The 13,220-nt window shown below is 53.5% G+C and overlaps 3 protein-coding genes across 5 annotated transcripts; 2 read left to right on the top strand and 1 right to left on the bottom strand.

Moving 5' to 3' along the window:
- Positions 1-1,279: 1,279 nt before the first annotated feature.
- On the top strand, positions 1,280-7,696 carry TM4SF5 (transmembrane 4 L six family member 5). 2 transcript variants are annotated; one of them, XM_059047990.2, is made up of 5 exons: positions 1,280-1,453; positions 6,392-6,472; positions 6,849-6,985; positions 7,219-7,402; positions 7,477-7,527. In XM_059047990.2, exons 1-5 carry the CDS (start codon positions 1,280-1,282, stop codon positions 7,489-7,491), a joined length of 591 nt encoding a protein of 196 aa, XP_058903973.1. In that variant the 3' UTR covers positions 7,492-7,527. The 2 variants fall into 2 exon arrangements, with proteins under 2 accessions (XP_058903973.1, XP_058903972.1); XM_059047989.2 differs by having other exon boundaries at positions 7,219-7,696.
- A 789-nt stretch (positions 7,697-8,485) lies between these two features.
- On the bottom strand, positions 8,486-9,030 carry VMO1 (vitelline membrane outer layer 1 homolog). Of its 2 annotated transcripts, none has more exons than XM_059048008.2 (2): positions 8,894-9,030; positions 8,486-8,783 (listed from the first exon to the last, which is right to left on the bottom strand). In XM_059048008.2, exons 1-2 carry the CDS (start codon positions 9,028-9,030, stop codon positions 8,486-8,488), a joined length of 435 nt encoding a protein of 144 aa, XP_058903991.1. The 2 variants fall into 2 exon arrangements, with proteins under 2 accessions (XP_058903991.1, XP_058903990.1); XM_059048007.2 differs by having other exon boundaries at positions 8,825-9,030.
- Positions 9,031-11,111: 2,081 nt separating this feature from the next.
- GLTPD2 (glycolipid transfer protein domain containing 2) lies at positions 11,112-12,424 on the top strand. The gene is given in 5 exon segments (XM_067021010.1): positions 11,112-11,220; positions 11,223-11,303; positions 11,306-11,388; positions 11,642-11,808; positions 11,908-12,424. Coding segments are annotated over 5 exon segments (957 nt in total).
- The last annotated feature ends 796 nt before the right edge of the window (positions 12,425-13,220 follow it).

Genomic DNA, 13,220 nt, shown 5'->3' on the forward strand with positions numbered 1-13,220 from the left:
CAAAACAGAAGGAGGCTTAAAAAAAACAACAAAAAAAAGACTCTTTACCCTTCAGTTGACAGAAACACAACTCAAGGTGGTTCACACAATCAAAAGTTTCCAAGGACTGATCAGGCTTCAGGCATAGCTGGATCTACACGTTCACATGATGTCATCAAGACTTAGTCTTGTGAATTCCTTAGCGGTCCAGTGGTTAGGACTCTGCGCTTCCACTGCCAAGGGCCCAGCTTCAATTCCTGGTCAGGGAACTAAGATCCCACAAGTTGCGGGGGGCGGGGGGGGGGGCGTGGTGGGGGACTTAGTCTCTCTCCATCTGTTGACTGGTCTTTCTTCTGGATTTTCTTCACTCTCCAGCAGGCAGGTGACGATATGCCACCAGCAACTACAGCAGCGCAACAAAGACAGGAATTCTTTGACCTCAGATTGCCAACAACAAGAACCAGAAGTTGGTTCCCACGGGACTGGCTTGGATCACGTGGCCATTGCTAACTCAAACACAGAGGCCAGGGGGATGGATGCTTTAATCAATGAGACCTCAGTGGTGGTCTCAACAGGAAGATGGTTCAACAAACAGACATTAACAAGAAGAAACAAAAGGATAATGAACCTCCACCACCATCTTTAGTTTCTTTCCAGGAGGAACTTTCCCTATATGGGGACTAATAGGGCACCATACACACTGGCTTAGCGTGTCCTCGGTTACAAAATGTTTCTCACCCTCACCTTGACCGTTTTTTTTTTTTTTTTTTTGGTCCACCCCACACGGCTTGCAGGATCTTAGTTCCCCAACCAGGGATCAGACCCAGGCCACAGGCAGTGAGGGTGCCAAGTCCTAATCACTGGACCGCCAGGGAACTCCCTAACCCATTTAATCCTCACCACCTGCCCTCGAGCCCAGGGCATACCTTGGCTGTATACCCTTCGTACAGATGAGGCAACTGAGACAGAGACATTCAGGGGCTTGGCTAAGTCACAAAGCAGGTAAGGAGTCGACCGAGGTTCTGTGGAGAGGTGTGCGCAGAAAAGGAGGAAGAACCCAGTGAGCCCAGGCAACTTCCTCTGTGTTTCAAGCCCCCCCACCTCCTCCACCGCATCCTCCCCTTTCGCCCGTGTCTCTGCTGCAGCCCCGTGTGTCCCCTGCCTCTGTCCCTTATCGTCAGCTACTGCCAGCTTCACCACACCTCCTCCTCGACCTTTGCTCCGGGCTTGTTTTTCCCCCTGGACCGGGGAACCTGGGGCTCACTTTCACTTGCTGCCTGTCCTTTCCAAGAGCCTCACCATGTGCACGGGAAAGTGTGCCCGCTTCGTGGGGCTCTCCCTCATCCCCCTCTCCCTGGTCTGCATTGTGGCCAACGCTCTTCTGCTAGTGCCCAACGGTCAGACCACCTGGACCAGGGACCGCCTCAGCTTGCAAGTCTGGCTCATGGCTGGCTTCATCGGCGGCGGCCTGATGGTGAGAGGGCTGGCCAGGGCACACGGGCCAGGGGGTTGGGCGCCAGTCTCCGGGGTTCTGAACGGCAGGGAGAGGGAGTGAGGGAAAAGGACGGCTGCCCGGGGAGGGGTGGCGGTGGCTCGGTGGGGACCAGGAACCCGCCCCGGCTGCCCCCAAACCCTGAGCACTCTGTAGGGGAGGTTCTCAGCCCCGGGGCCCTGAGCTGAATGTCGGAGGGGGATGAGAAGGAAGGAGCCTTACTGCTCGAAACTGTTCCCTCCCGGGTAGGGAGTATGTCCTACCAGCCCCTCGCCATCCCCACTGCTGAGCAGATGCTGGGACCCCCTCACTACAGGGGCTGAGGCAGGAGGAACAGCTGGATCCATGGGAGGTTATCAGGTTAAGATAATAATGGGCTTGGTGAGGGTGTGGTTTACTGGGACAGTATCTGGAGCCAGGGAGCGATGTCGCAGATCAGTCTTTCTACCTATCAGCTCAGTGCCACCTCCCCCCCACTTCCCTGCCCCTTCACTCTCCACCCCGGTTTCCGGATGCCCACTGTGCGTTGGGCCCTAAGGATAAACTCAGAACCCGGGTCAGTATTGGTGGAGAAGGGGTCCACGTGGCTTCCTGGAGACTAGGATCTGCCAGAAGAAGTTGGGGAAGGGGAGACACAGACTTGCCGGACTTCCTAGCCCCCATTCGCCGCCCCCCTCCCCATTCAGGGAACTTTTTTGTTGTTTCGTTTGTTTGTGCACCGCGTGGCATGCGGGTTCTTGTTTCCCCCACCAGGGAATGAAACCGTGCCCACTGTCTTAACCGCTGGACCGCCAGGGAAGTCCCTAGGGGAGCTTTTTGGAAGGTCAGGCGAATTTAACATCTTTATGGCATGAACACAAAAGATCTACCCTGCACGGTTCCCCACTTCTCGGGATGGCTGACTGATGAAATTCTCCGGGGGATGCCTCACCTTTGTCTCTTTCACTGGCCACAAGTCTGTTGGCTAATGGGGACACCTCTTCTGCTTTACCCAGCAATCCCCTCTTACCCATCCAGGTCTTTCCTCCTACTCCCCCTCCCCCTCTCCCATGGATTTCTCGCTGTTGGAATCCACGCCATACCTCTGACCTCAACCCTCCCTGAGACGTCACACTCCTCCCAGCCCCTCCCTCTCCGCCGCTGTCACATCACACCCCTCCTCCAGCCCAAACCACCACCACCTCCCCACGATCTTACTTGCCTGCTTCTGGGGAGACCCCCAAGGATGCCCCCACCCCGCAACATGTTCATTCGCAGCTGCCCTCCGGCCTCCATGCTCTCAGCCACCCTGGAGAAGGTTCTCAAGTGTATTCACAGTTAATGCTATGCCACAGGGACAGAGGTGAGGGCCCTGCACTCCCTGAAGCCGGTGTTTCTGCTGGGGAGACACACAGTATCAAGGAAGCAAAAATGTATGCCCCACAGGAGGAAGGGCTGCCTGTTCCATTGGCTGCTGTGTGCCAGGCGCCTAGGCCTGGATTAACAGGCACCGGATTAATAGTGAATGAACAAAGTAAACAGGCGAGCGAGATGATCTCAGATGAAAGTAGGCACCATCAAGAAAACAGAGCGGGATGCTGTCGTAAAGAGCTCCTGAGGCAAGGTGGGGGGCCGCTTTTTATAGCATTTTCAAGGAAGGCCTTGATGAGGTGACTTCTGAACTGAGCCCCGAAAGACAAAAAGAAGGAAGGAATCAGCATGGCAGACAGGTGAGTACAAACTGCAAGGCAGGAATAGGCCTGCACATCTCAGGACTGGAGAGGCCGCCAGCGCAGCTGCGGTTTGATGAAGTGAAATCGGAGGAGAGCAGAGGCCAGCACCTACCCCCTTGAAAGGCACAGTAAGGAATTTGAATTTTATTATAAGTGCACAGAAGACTACTGAAGGACTTTTTACCTTTTTAAAAAGTCATAGAGACAAATGCCCAGATCCTTAATATACAGCTCAGTGAATTTTTATAAAGGGAACACACCCATGCTTTGGGCACTCAGATCAAGATGTGGGTCATTACAAGACCCCCAGACATGCCTCCCACCAGGCCCTACCCCACACCAACAAGGGCCACACTATCCTGACTTCTATCCCAGAGGTTAGTTTTGTCTGTTTAGCACTTTATATAAATGGAATCATACCGAGTGGACACTTGTGTTCTGGCTTCTTGAGGTCAACATTATGTCTGTAAGTTTCATCCATATTGTTACACAGTGCTGTAGTTTATTATGTCTAATATTTACGCAATTAGTTGCATTGTGTAAGTATTACTACAATTTATTTAAACGTTCTACTGTTGATGGACATTTGGATAGCTCCACCTTAGGTTTATTCTAAATAATGCTCTCTAAACATTCCTGTAAATGTCTTTAGGTGAATGTACATTTGCATTTCTGGTGGATAGATACTTAGGAGTAAAACTGCTGATTCTTAAGGTATGCAAATGGTCAGTGCTAACAGATATTACCAAAGAGTTGTCTGAAGTACTTATGCCAATTGTATTCCCACGAGGCAAGGATGAGAGTTCTAGTTGCTCCATATCCCGCTGGATATGGCTGGCTGCTGGGTGGTGAGTAAACAGTAGGAGGTCAGCACTGGATGCACAAAGACCAGACTGCGGTCACTACAGTTGTCCAGGGGAGATGATAGTGGCTTAGATGAGGCCAGTGGCCTTGGAGATGGAGAAAATTAAACAGACTCGAGCTATAAACTCAGTGCTTCCTCCGGCCTTTTCAATGACCTTTCTCTTTTCAATGAGACGAGATAGCAGGGAGCAAGACAGACCAGTTCAGACAACAAAAGGAAACACTTTGGCTACAAAAGTAAAAATTAGGGACTTCCCTGGTGGTCCAGTGGCTAAGACTCCATGTTCCCAATGCAGGGGGCCCGGATTCCATCCCTGGTCGGGGAACTAAGATCCCACGTGCCGCAACTAAAGATCCCGCGTGCTGCAACTAAGATCTGGTGCAGCCAAATAAATAAGTAAATATTTTTTAAAAAATCACAAACAGGGCTTCCCTGATGGCGCAGTGGTTGAGAATCCGCCTGCCAATGCAGGGGACACAATACAGGGTTCGATCCCTGGTCCGGGAAGATCCCACATACTGCAGAACAACTAAGCCCTGTGCACCACAACTACTGAGCCTGTGCTCTAGAGCCTGTGAGCCACAACTGCTGAGCCCGTGTGATGCAACTACTGAAGCCCACATGCCTAGAGCTCGTGCTCCACAACAAGAGAAGCCATCGCAGTAAGAAGCCCATGCACCTCAACAAAGAGTAGCCCCCACTCGTGGCAACTAGAGAAACCCTGTGTGCAGGAACAAAGACCCAACACAGCCAAAAATAAATAAATAAATTTATATTTTAAAAAAACACAAACAGAGAGGTCATTTGAAATTGGTAAATCCAAATTCCAGGTGTCTTTGGATCCAGGAGCTTCTGAGTAAGTGATGTAACCAGAAAGGCTAAGCAAGGGGGCCAGCATTGGCCCTAGACCTGCCACGAGACATGGAAGAGGGAAGAGTGTCTGGTGGAAAGTTCATTCAACTCTGCAGGTGTTTCCGTAAGGTTGCTGTGGATGATATAATGGAACTAAAACTCTCAGCCCCTCCTTTGGAGAAGATCAAAATGCCGCCTTGTTGGTGTGTGCCAGACAAGGAAGACAGGGAGGCACAGATCCAGACAGCTGTGCAATTCCAGAGATGGGAGACAGGCAAAGAACCTGGTCTGGTGCAACAAAGTTAAGGCTAGAGCCAAAAGTGAGACGCCTCGAACGCCTTCCTGGAGTTCAGTCTTGATGGGCTGGCTACTCTTTGAGGAGACCCTAAAGGATTGGATCAGGGAAAAGACCAGTTGAAAGCCAAGTTTAATCTGGTGGTAGCAATGTAGAATGGAACGTGAGTTGGCAAAGGGCAAGAGATACAAAAATCTAGCAGGGAGGCTGAGCACATCCTTCTCATGGGAGGTGACTGGGGATTGCCCGTGGGGAAGAAAAAAGGACTGACAGATTCAAGAGCCATTGAAGGAAAAGTCCCAAAGAACTGAAGTCTGGCTAGCTGCGAAGGATTCAAGTTTTCAGGCCGGGGTGACCTACAGGATATTTCCACTGATGGAGACAAGAAAGCCAAAGGGAGATGAATTGGGGGGAACAAATTGTGAGATTGGTATGAGGCTGGATGAACTTAAGCTACAACCAAGACATTCAAACGAACATACCCTTCAGGCAGTTGGATCTGAATGTGGAGGCATCAATTTAGGAGACAACAATTGTTACAGGGAGAAGCTGATGCCCTGGAAGGGGATGGGCTCTCTGAGGAGGGCCACGGGAGAAAGAAAGACAAAGAGGATCAGGGCTGTATCTTGAGGATTCCTACCCTTCCCATCAGAGTCCTACATGCTCCTCCACCCTTCCCCATAATCCCGGTTCGCCAGGCATTCCAACACCACTATTCCTTCCTGCTGCTGAGGGACTCTATTATTGACCATTTGCTCTGAGCAAGTCTTGACATCAAGGCAACCTGTTATTTCATTAAATCCTGAGAACAGCCCATTTTACAGAGGACAAAACTGATACCCAGAGAGATGAATCCATTCACGGAGTGTGAAGTGAGCACAAGGTTGGCATTAAATCCAGGCCTCCTGACTCCCATTCAGTTGGGCACCTACTATATGCTGAGATTTATGGGGGATATAATATTGCACCCTATCCTCCTGGAGGCTACAATCTGGACAGAGATAAGTAGGCACATAAATATGGATAAATTTAAAGCAGAGCCCCACAGTGCTCCAGGAGAAGTAGAGATAAGGTCTCCCTATAGTCCAAATGGCTAAAGGCATCACAGGAAGCTTACCTCGTCACAATACGGGGTAAGCACTGATCCAAGCTGGGGACCTGGGTGACTCGCTATCACATCGACTCTGATCCCACAGGTACTGTGTCCAGCAATTTCCGCCGTCCGGGCAGGGGGCAAAGGCTGTTGTGGTGCAGGCTGCTGTGGGAATCGCTGCAGGGTAAGATGCAAATTAAGACGGCACTCAGCATAGGTCTTTGAATCGGTCTTCGAATAATCACACCTAAACCCCTCCACAGAATTCCCAGCTTCACGAGCTCCTCTGCAGAGTCCTAGGCTCCACCTTACCGCTCCCTCGCACCCGCAAATCTTAGGCTTCAGTGGGCCTGACCGGAGGGAACTACAATCCCCATGAACCTCCGCGGCCACTGGCTCTTAGAATTAGCCGAACTCCAAGCCCTGGAGTTTGACGGGAAATGTATTTTTAACGAGACTGGCTAGAGCTCGGTAACAAAGGGCGGGGGGAGCTAGGCGCGCTTTGCCCACGAGTGGGGCGGGGACGGCCCAACTCACCTCTCCTCTCACTCTGTATCCAGATGCTGCGATCGTTCTTCTGCTCGGCGTTCGGGATGCTTGGTGCCATCTACTGCCTCTCGGTTTCAGGAGCTGGGCTCCGAATTGGACCACAATGCTTAATGGACGGCTCCTGGGCATACCACTTCCAACAGACCGAGTAAGGCTCAGCCTGTATTTGCGCCCCCGCCCCCATTCTCTGCTACTGCCCACCTGCCTTTCCCACGTGGACTGAGAAACCTAGGTGGGACTCGGCTTCGAGAGAGCTTCCTCCACGTGGGCCGAACGAATCCTTTTCCTATCCCCCTCGGCGCCTGCGCGGGGCGGGGAGTCCCGGGGGGCGGGGCGCTCCGCGTGGCCTCCTTCTCTCACGTGACCCTGCCCTGCCCGCAGAGGCTCCTACCTGCTCAACCGCACTCAGTGGAGCTTGTGCGTGGAGCCGCCTGGTGTGGTCTATTGGAACGTGACGCTCTTCTCGCTGCTGGTGGCCGCCTCGTGCCTGGAGATTTTGCTGTGTGGGGTGCAGCTGGTGAACGCGTCCATTGGTGTCTTCTGCGGCGATTGTCGGAAGAAGGAGGTGGGACGGTGTGGGATGGAGCTGTCGAGGAAATCTGTTTGCTCCCTGACTGCATCCTCACTTTTTTTCTGCAGGTCGCCCCTCACTGAGGCTCCACGGACCTGGTCCGTCGCTCCTGGACACCCGCCTGGCTCGCCCCCGCCCTGGAATAAACTATTCAGAGCTCTCTTCCGCATCTCAGATTGTGCCCTTTACAAGGAGTGTCCGAAGGTCTCCAGATACACCGTGGCTTGGGGCTCTCGTGTTTGGGACCCTTGCACCCCCCTTATTATTTCCTTAATAAATAGTTATTGAACTATTAGTGCACTGGAAATACTGTGTAAACAAGACAGGCAAGTTCTGTGCTCTTGAAGAATTTAACATTCCAGGGGTAGAAGATGGGCCATTTTTAAAAGAGGCAATAGATTATTTTAATTGGTGATAAGCACTTTTTAAAAACACGGAGGTAGTGGGATAGATACTGACTGATGGATGGACTTTTTTAATAAGATAAAGTTCAAGAAAGAGAAATTGGAGCTGAAATCTGGTGGATGGGCTAACCATCTGGACAGTTGGGGGATTCCAGGCAGAGAGGGCAGCAAGGACAAAGACCGTCAAGGGGACTCAGTATACAGAAAAGCCACTGTTCGAGTTTTGGCGGGGGGGAAGGAAAACTATGGAAAAGACATCTTAGGCTCCTAAGTTCTAGCAAATGAAACCTTAAGACGATATAGCATTGTCACCTCCTAATTTGGTAGAAGTTTCTTGATCTGGGGTCACTGGTGGTTCAGAAAGGAAACAACCTGGTCTCTTAATGGGGACGATGTGTCTGCAGAGGCTCACAGAAAGGCAGGGACTTCCTTAACGTGTACGCAAAATTGTGTTTAAGTGTGTCTTTTCTGAACTATGGGTCGGTAACTTTCAGTAGCTTGCCATGGACTCCTGAGACCAAATCCTAATTGGACCTGGCCCAATGCTAGGGTAGGAGGAAGATGGGGCTACGCAGTTTCCCACCCCTAAAACAAGCGAGACCAAAGCCAAGACAGAGAAACTTTAATAAAGGAGGTGGGACTAGGCCTGGGCTGGGAGAGGGCGGCGATGGTGTCAACTGCGGCAGCAGAAAAAGCGCTCGTCGTTAACAGCGGTGTCATCGCGGAGGCCTCTAGGCTGCTCGATCTTGGTCTGCAAGCCGCACACTCCTTTAGGGCAAGGCTCACTCCAGTCTCCAAAGTCTCCCCAGGACAGACCGGGCCCCTGCAGCTCCGTGCTGTCGGAGCAGCGGAAGCGCACGTTGTTCGCAGCCGTGTTGTCCCCGGGGGTCACGGGTGCCTCCACGCGAAGCGAGAAAGCCACCAGGAAGCCGCCGGCGGGACACCACAGCGGCTCACTCCACGCACCCCACCTGCGAGGGAAGCAGAGACGCGCGGTCTCCGCGGGCGCCACCCACCCACCTCCAGCCGGACCCAGGCCTCGGGGCTTCCCAGCCAGGTGCTCCAGTCACCTGACCGCCACCGAGGTGCGGAGCTGGGAGTCTCGTTGGTCAGCTCGATGACCAACGTGTAGCCGCTCGATGCATCTGCTCTTGCACGCCCGAAGCACGTCGCCCACAGCAGCAGCAGCAGAAGCTTGGCTCCTGCGCCCCGCTCCATCCCGCAGCCTCTGTGAGCCCGGGCCCTTTGGGCAGGTGTATACCACCTTCGCCCTAAGAGGGCTCCTATTGCGGAAGGGCCACCTGGATTAAGTGACACTCAAAACTAATCCGTTCCAGAAGCCCACAAACTTGTTTCTCAGCTCAGGGAGACTGACGCTCCCAGCGCCAGAGGAGGAGGGGCAGCAAGAACCCACGGGTTTAAATAACCACCAACCTACCGAACGTTTACAGACTATAGGCCACGAGTCGTGGTTAGCGTTTTGCTGGCATGTTTTATTTAATCCACACAACAGTTTTAGGAGGTGAGAATTACCATTCCTATTCTGCCAGTGAGGGAACTAGGGCTGTGAAATTGCAAGCGACTTGCCTAAGGTCACAGCAAGCCAGGGAACATTCCAGCACTAGGAAATGGGGAACCCACGGCTAGGGATGGAAGTGATGGTTCCAGAATCCCACTGGACAGGGACCCCAGGGACCTCCAGGATGTGAGGGAGCATCTGAGTGAGACAGGGCAAGAATCCATGAACTGTGGGAGCTGGAAGCATCTTGTGAGTGATTGGGGCCCGACTCCTTGAGAATCTGGGACATCCCTTCCCCTCAAAAGAAAATGTACACAGAGACAGGAACAGTTTTAAGAAGTTGATGGACAGGGAACTGAGAACAGGAGACGCTATTTCTTTCATTGCTTCCTGTAGCCTTTCCCTCAATGTTTTCCCCCCTGTGACCACCAGGGGGACTCCTAATTAAAAAACAACAACAAATTCGTTGTCGGGAGTACCACCCCTGATTTGCCCGCCCTTCATACACATTCCTTTGTCTATTCAATATGTACTTATTTAGAAATAATGTGTTTTGGCCCAGGCAATATTCTAAATGCTAAATAGAGCAGCCACTAAGAAAAGGCCCCTGTCTTCATCAGAGCTCACATTCCAGTGGTGGAGACAGATGATAAATTCTCCAATGGACCCTGAGCTCTGTGAAGGCACATTTGTCTTCATGGGGCCTAGTACAGGGCCTGGCACGTAGAGGTAGTTAATGAAGCCTGGTTTGATGAATGATTGAGGAATCAATCTGGAGATTTAAAAAAGTAATCTACAAAAATGTAAAAGGTGACAGTCTAAACTATATAGAGACCTCAGGCATCCAGATTAAGATAAGGTCCCCTGGGCTTCCTGGTGGCACAGTGGTTGAGAATCCGCCTGCCAATGCAGGGACACGGGTTTGAGCCCTGGCTGGTCCGGGAAGATCCCACATGCCGCGGAGCAACTAAGCCTGTGTGCCACAACTACTGAGACTGCGCTCTAGAGCCCACAAACCACAACTACTGAGCCCTCGTGCCACAACTACTGTAGCCCACGCGCCTAGAGCCCGTGCTCCACAACAAGAGAAGCCACCACGATGAGAAGCCCGCGCGCCGCAACGAAGAGTAGCACCGGCTCACCGCAACTAGAGAAAGCCCGCGTGCAGCAACGAAGACCCAACGCAGCCAATAAATAAATAAATTTATAAAATAAAAAATAATAAGATAAGGTCCCCTGGGGACAGGATAGAGAATTTAGAAGTGGGTGTTCTCTGAATCCCAGGTGGCCCATGCTTGAACTTAAAAGGTAAGATTTATGGAGCAATTGTGGTAAGCTTTTCCATTTACAGTGTTTGCACATATGCTATCATTTAATCCTCACATGAAGCCTGCAAAAGAACATATTATTATCCTCAACGTACAGTGGAGGGAACTCAGGCCCAGAGTCAACTTAGGGTCCACCATTGCTCAGTGGCGGAACTGGTTCTGACCTCAGCCTCTCCTCACAATACCCAGGCTTCATCTTACTACAACCTGGCCTTACAGGGAAGGGAAATGTAGCAACGTGTCACTGCTACCGAATCCCCCAAATCCTCTTCATCCAGTCCCTCTCTCCTCAGATGCTGCCCTCTGGGGCAAAGGGCACAGGGGAGGGGGACTTAGTAGGTTAATTATTAACCCTTTGCGCCTCAGGCACCGCGGCTTCTCTCCCCTCCTGGAGGCAAAGGGACAAGGCCTGGCGAGGGGCTGGTGAGGGGGCGGTGGTCCCTGCAGCAGCGATGCGGGTCGCACTGCCTCAGCCGGTCCCTCGGCGCTGGCTGCGCAGTGCGATTCCTCTTGCTGTTTTCACACTACTGCTCGTTTATCTCTGGGCTCGGAGCCTCCGTGAGTACCCCTTCCCTCACCTGCTCTGGGAGGAACCGGGGAATCCAGGCCCTTGAGATCTAAGGTCTCTCCTCAAGCCCTCGTTGCTCTGTTTCACTTCGCTCAGGTGCCCTCTCAGGTTGCAGATCTGGGGCCCAGTCCTGCATTGCCAGGGAACCGCCTCCTTTCCAGGTATGCTCCCGGAAGGGCTGGGACTGGGAGCTCCAGGTAGGACCCTGAGCAGGAGGAAGTGGACCAGGCTGAGGATCTGAGGAAGGGCAGGCCCTCCTCCTCCTCTCCCTTCTCCCGTCAGAAGCTGAGAACAGCAAGAGGGACACCATCTAGATCTTAGGAATAATTTTTTCAGAGCCCAGCTGCGCTGCTTGGCGAACCAGCAAGCTAGGGGTTCTGCTCCCACTCCTTTCCCCTCCTACCTCACCCCCAGGTCCGGCAACAGTCGGGACCCTTGGAGGCTCCGGAACGGAAAGAGCCTCAGTGTCTGGGCCCTCAGGGGATGCTGGGCCGCATGATGAGGCCGTTCCGCGCCAGTCTGAACCCGGAAAGGGATGTGGAGTTGTCGCAGTACCTGGCAGGATGGAGGGAGCTAGTCCGGTGAGTGGTCTCTCCCCCCACCCCATCCAGTCCCCGCCTCTTTGTGGCTCCATGACCCTCTCTCAAACCTTCCTACCCTTCCCACCATCACACACACAGGTTCCTAACTCCCTTCGGCTCCATCTTCGCCTTCGCCACAAGCGAGGCCTCCGCCAAAGTGACAGCCCTCGAGGCTCTGGTGCACGGCCCAGAGGCGGCGCACTACACGTCGCTGGCGACCATGGTGGCGTGGGAGCGGCCCGGGATCGCCCCACGACTCTCTGCCGGGTGCCCGGGTTCACTGACGATGCTCTTGCTGCATCGTGCGCTACGCTGGTCCCAGCTGTGCCTCCACCGGGTGGCGACCGGGATGCTCGGAGGCCCGGACGCTGGCGCTCAGTGCAGCGACGCCTACGGCATGGCCCTGGCTCCGCACCACCCCTGGTTCGTCCGTCAGGCCGCCCACCTCGCATTCCTCGCCTTCCCGGGTCGCGGCCGCTTGCTCGAGCTGGCGTGTCCGGGTTCCAAAGAGGCGGAGGCGCGGAACGCGCTGGTGCGGGCCGCGGGCACCCTAGAGGAAGTCTACAACCGTACTCAGGGATTGTTGGCCGAAGGCGGCCTGCTCGAGCTGGCCTGACACCTACTGGCCGGAGGAAGGAAGCGCCCTGGGGTGGGGTCGGTGCAGCTCCAGGTTGAGCCCTTGGCCCTGCCTCCCGGTGCCGGGGGCGTGGTCGCCATATACCCCGCCTCCTTAGTGACGTCACCACCCCTGGAGGCTCACCTCGATAGGGGTGGGTTTTTTAGACCCTGCCTGTATGCGCAATCTCCGGGAGAAGGGAGGGGCTGTGGGGAATAAAAAGAATTCTTTGGGACTTCCCTGGTGGCAGTGGTTGAGAATCCACCTGCCAATGCAGGGGACACGGGTGCGAGCCCGGGTCTGAGAAGGAGCAAGGGCCACGGAGCAACTGAGCCCGTGGGCCACAACTACTGAGCCTGCGCTCTAGAGCAGCGAACCACAACTACTGAGCCCACAGGCCTAGAGCCCTTGCTCGGCAACAAGAGAAGCTACCGCAGTGAGAAGACTGCACGGCAAGGAAGAGTAGCCTCTGCTCGCCGCAAGTAGAGAAAAGCCCGTGCACAGCAACAAAGACCCAACGCAGCCTAAAATAAATAAATAAATAAATTTATTTATTTTTAAAAAGTATTCTTTGGTAGCCGTCGATTTAGGGCGTTTTGTGTGATGACAGCAGGCGCTTAAGGGAAACAGGAAAAAATAGGTGTGGGAAGATGTGTCATCCCTGTTTCCGGCCACCGAGAGACTCACGCTACCCATGGCCTATGTCAACCACTCCTACAGCTTCAGTTGCCTACCACGTGCCAAGTCTCCAGACCAGACCTGTCCCCTGAGCTCCAGCTCCCATAAAGGGAACTCT

The sequence above is a fragment of the Kogia breviceps genome, chromosome 19 (genome assembly GCF_026419965.1).
Source record: "Kogia breviceps isolate mKogBre1 chromosome 19, mKogBre1 haplotype 1, whole genome shotgun sequence".
Taxonomy (NCBI): Eukaryota; Metazoa; Chordata; class Mammalia; order Artiodactyla; family Physeteridae; genus Kogia; species Kogia breviceps.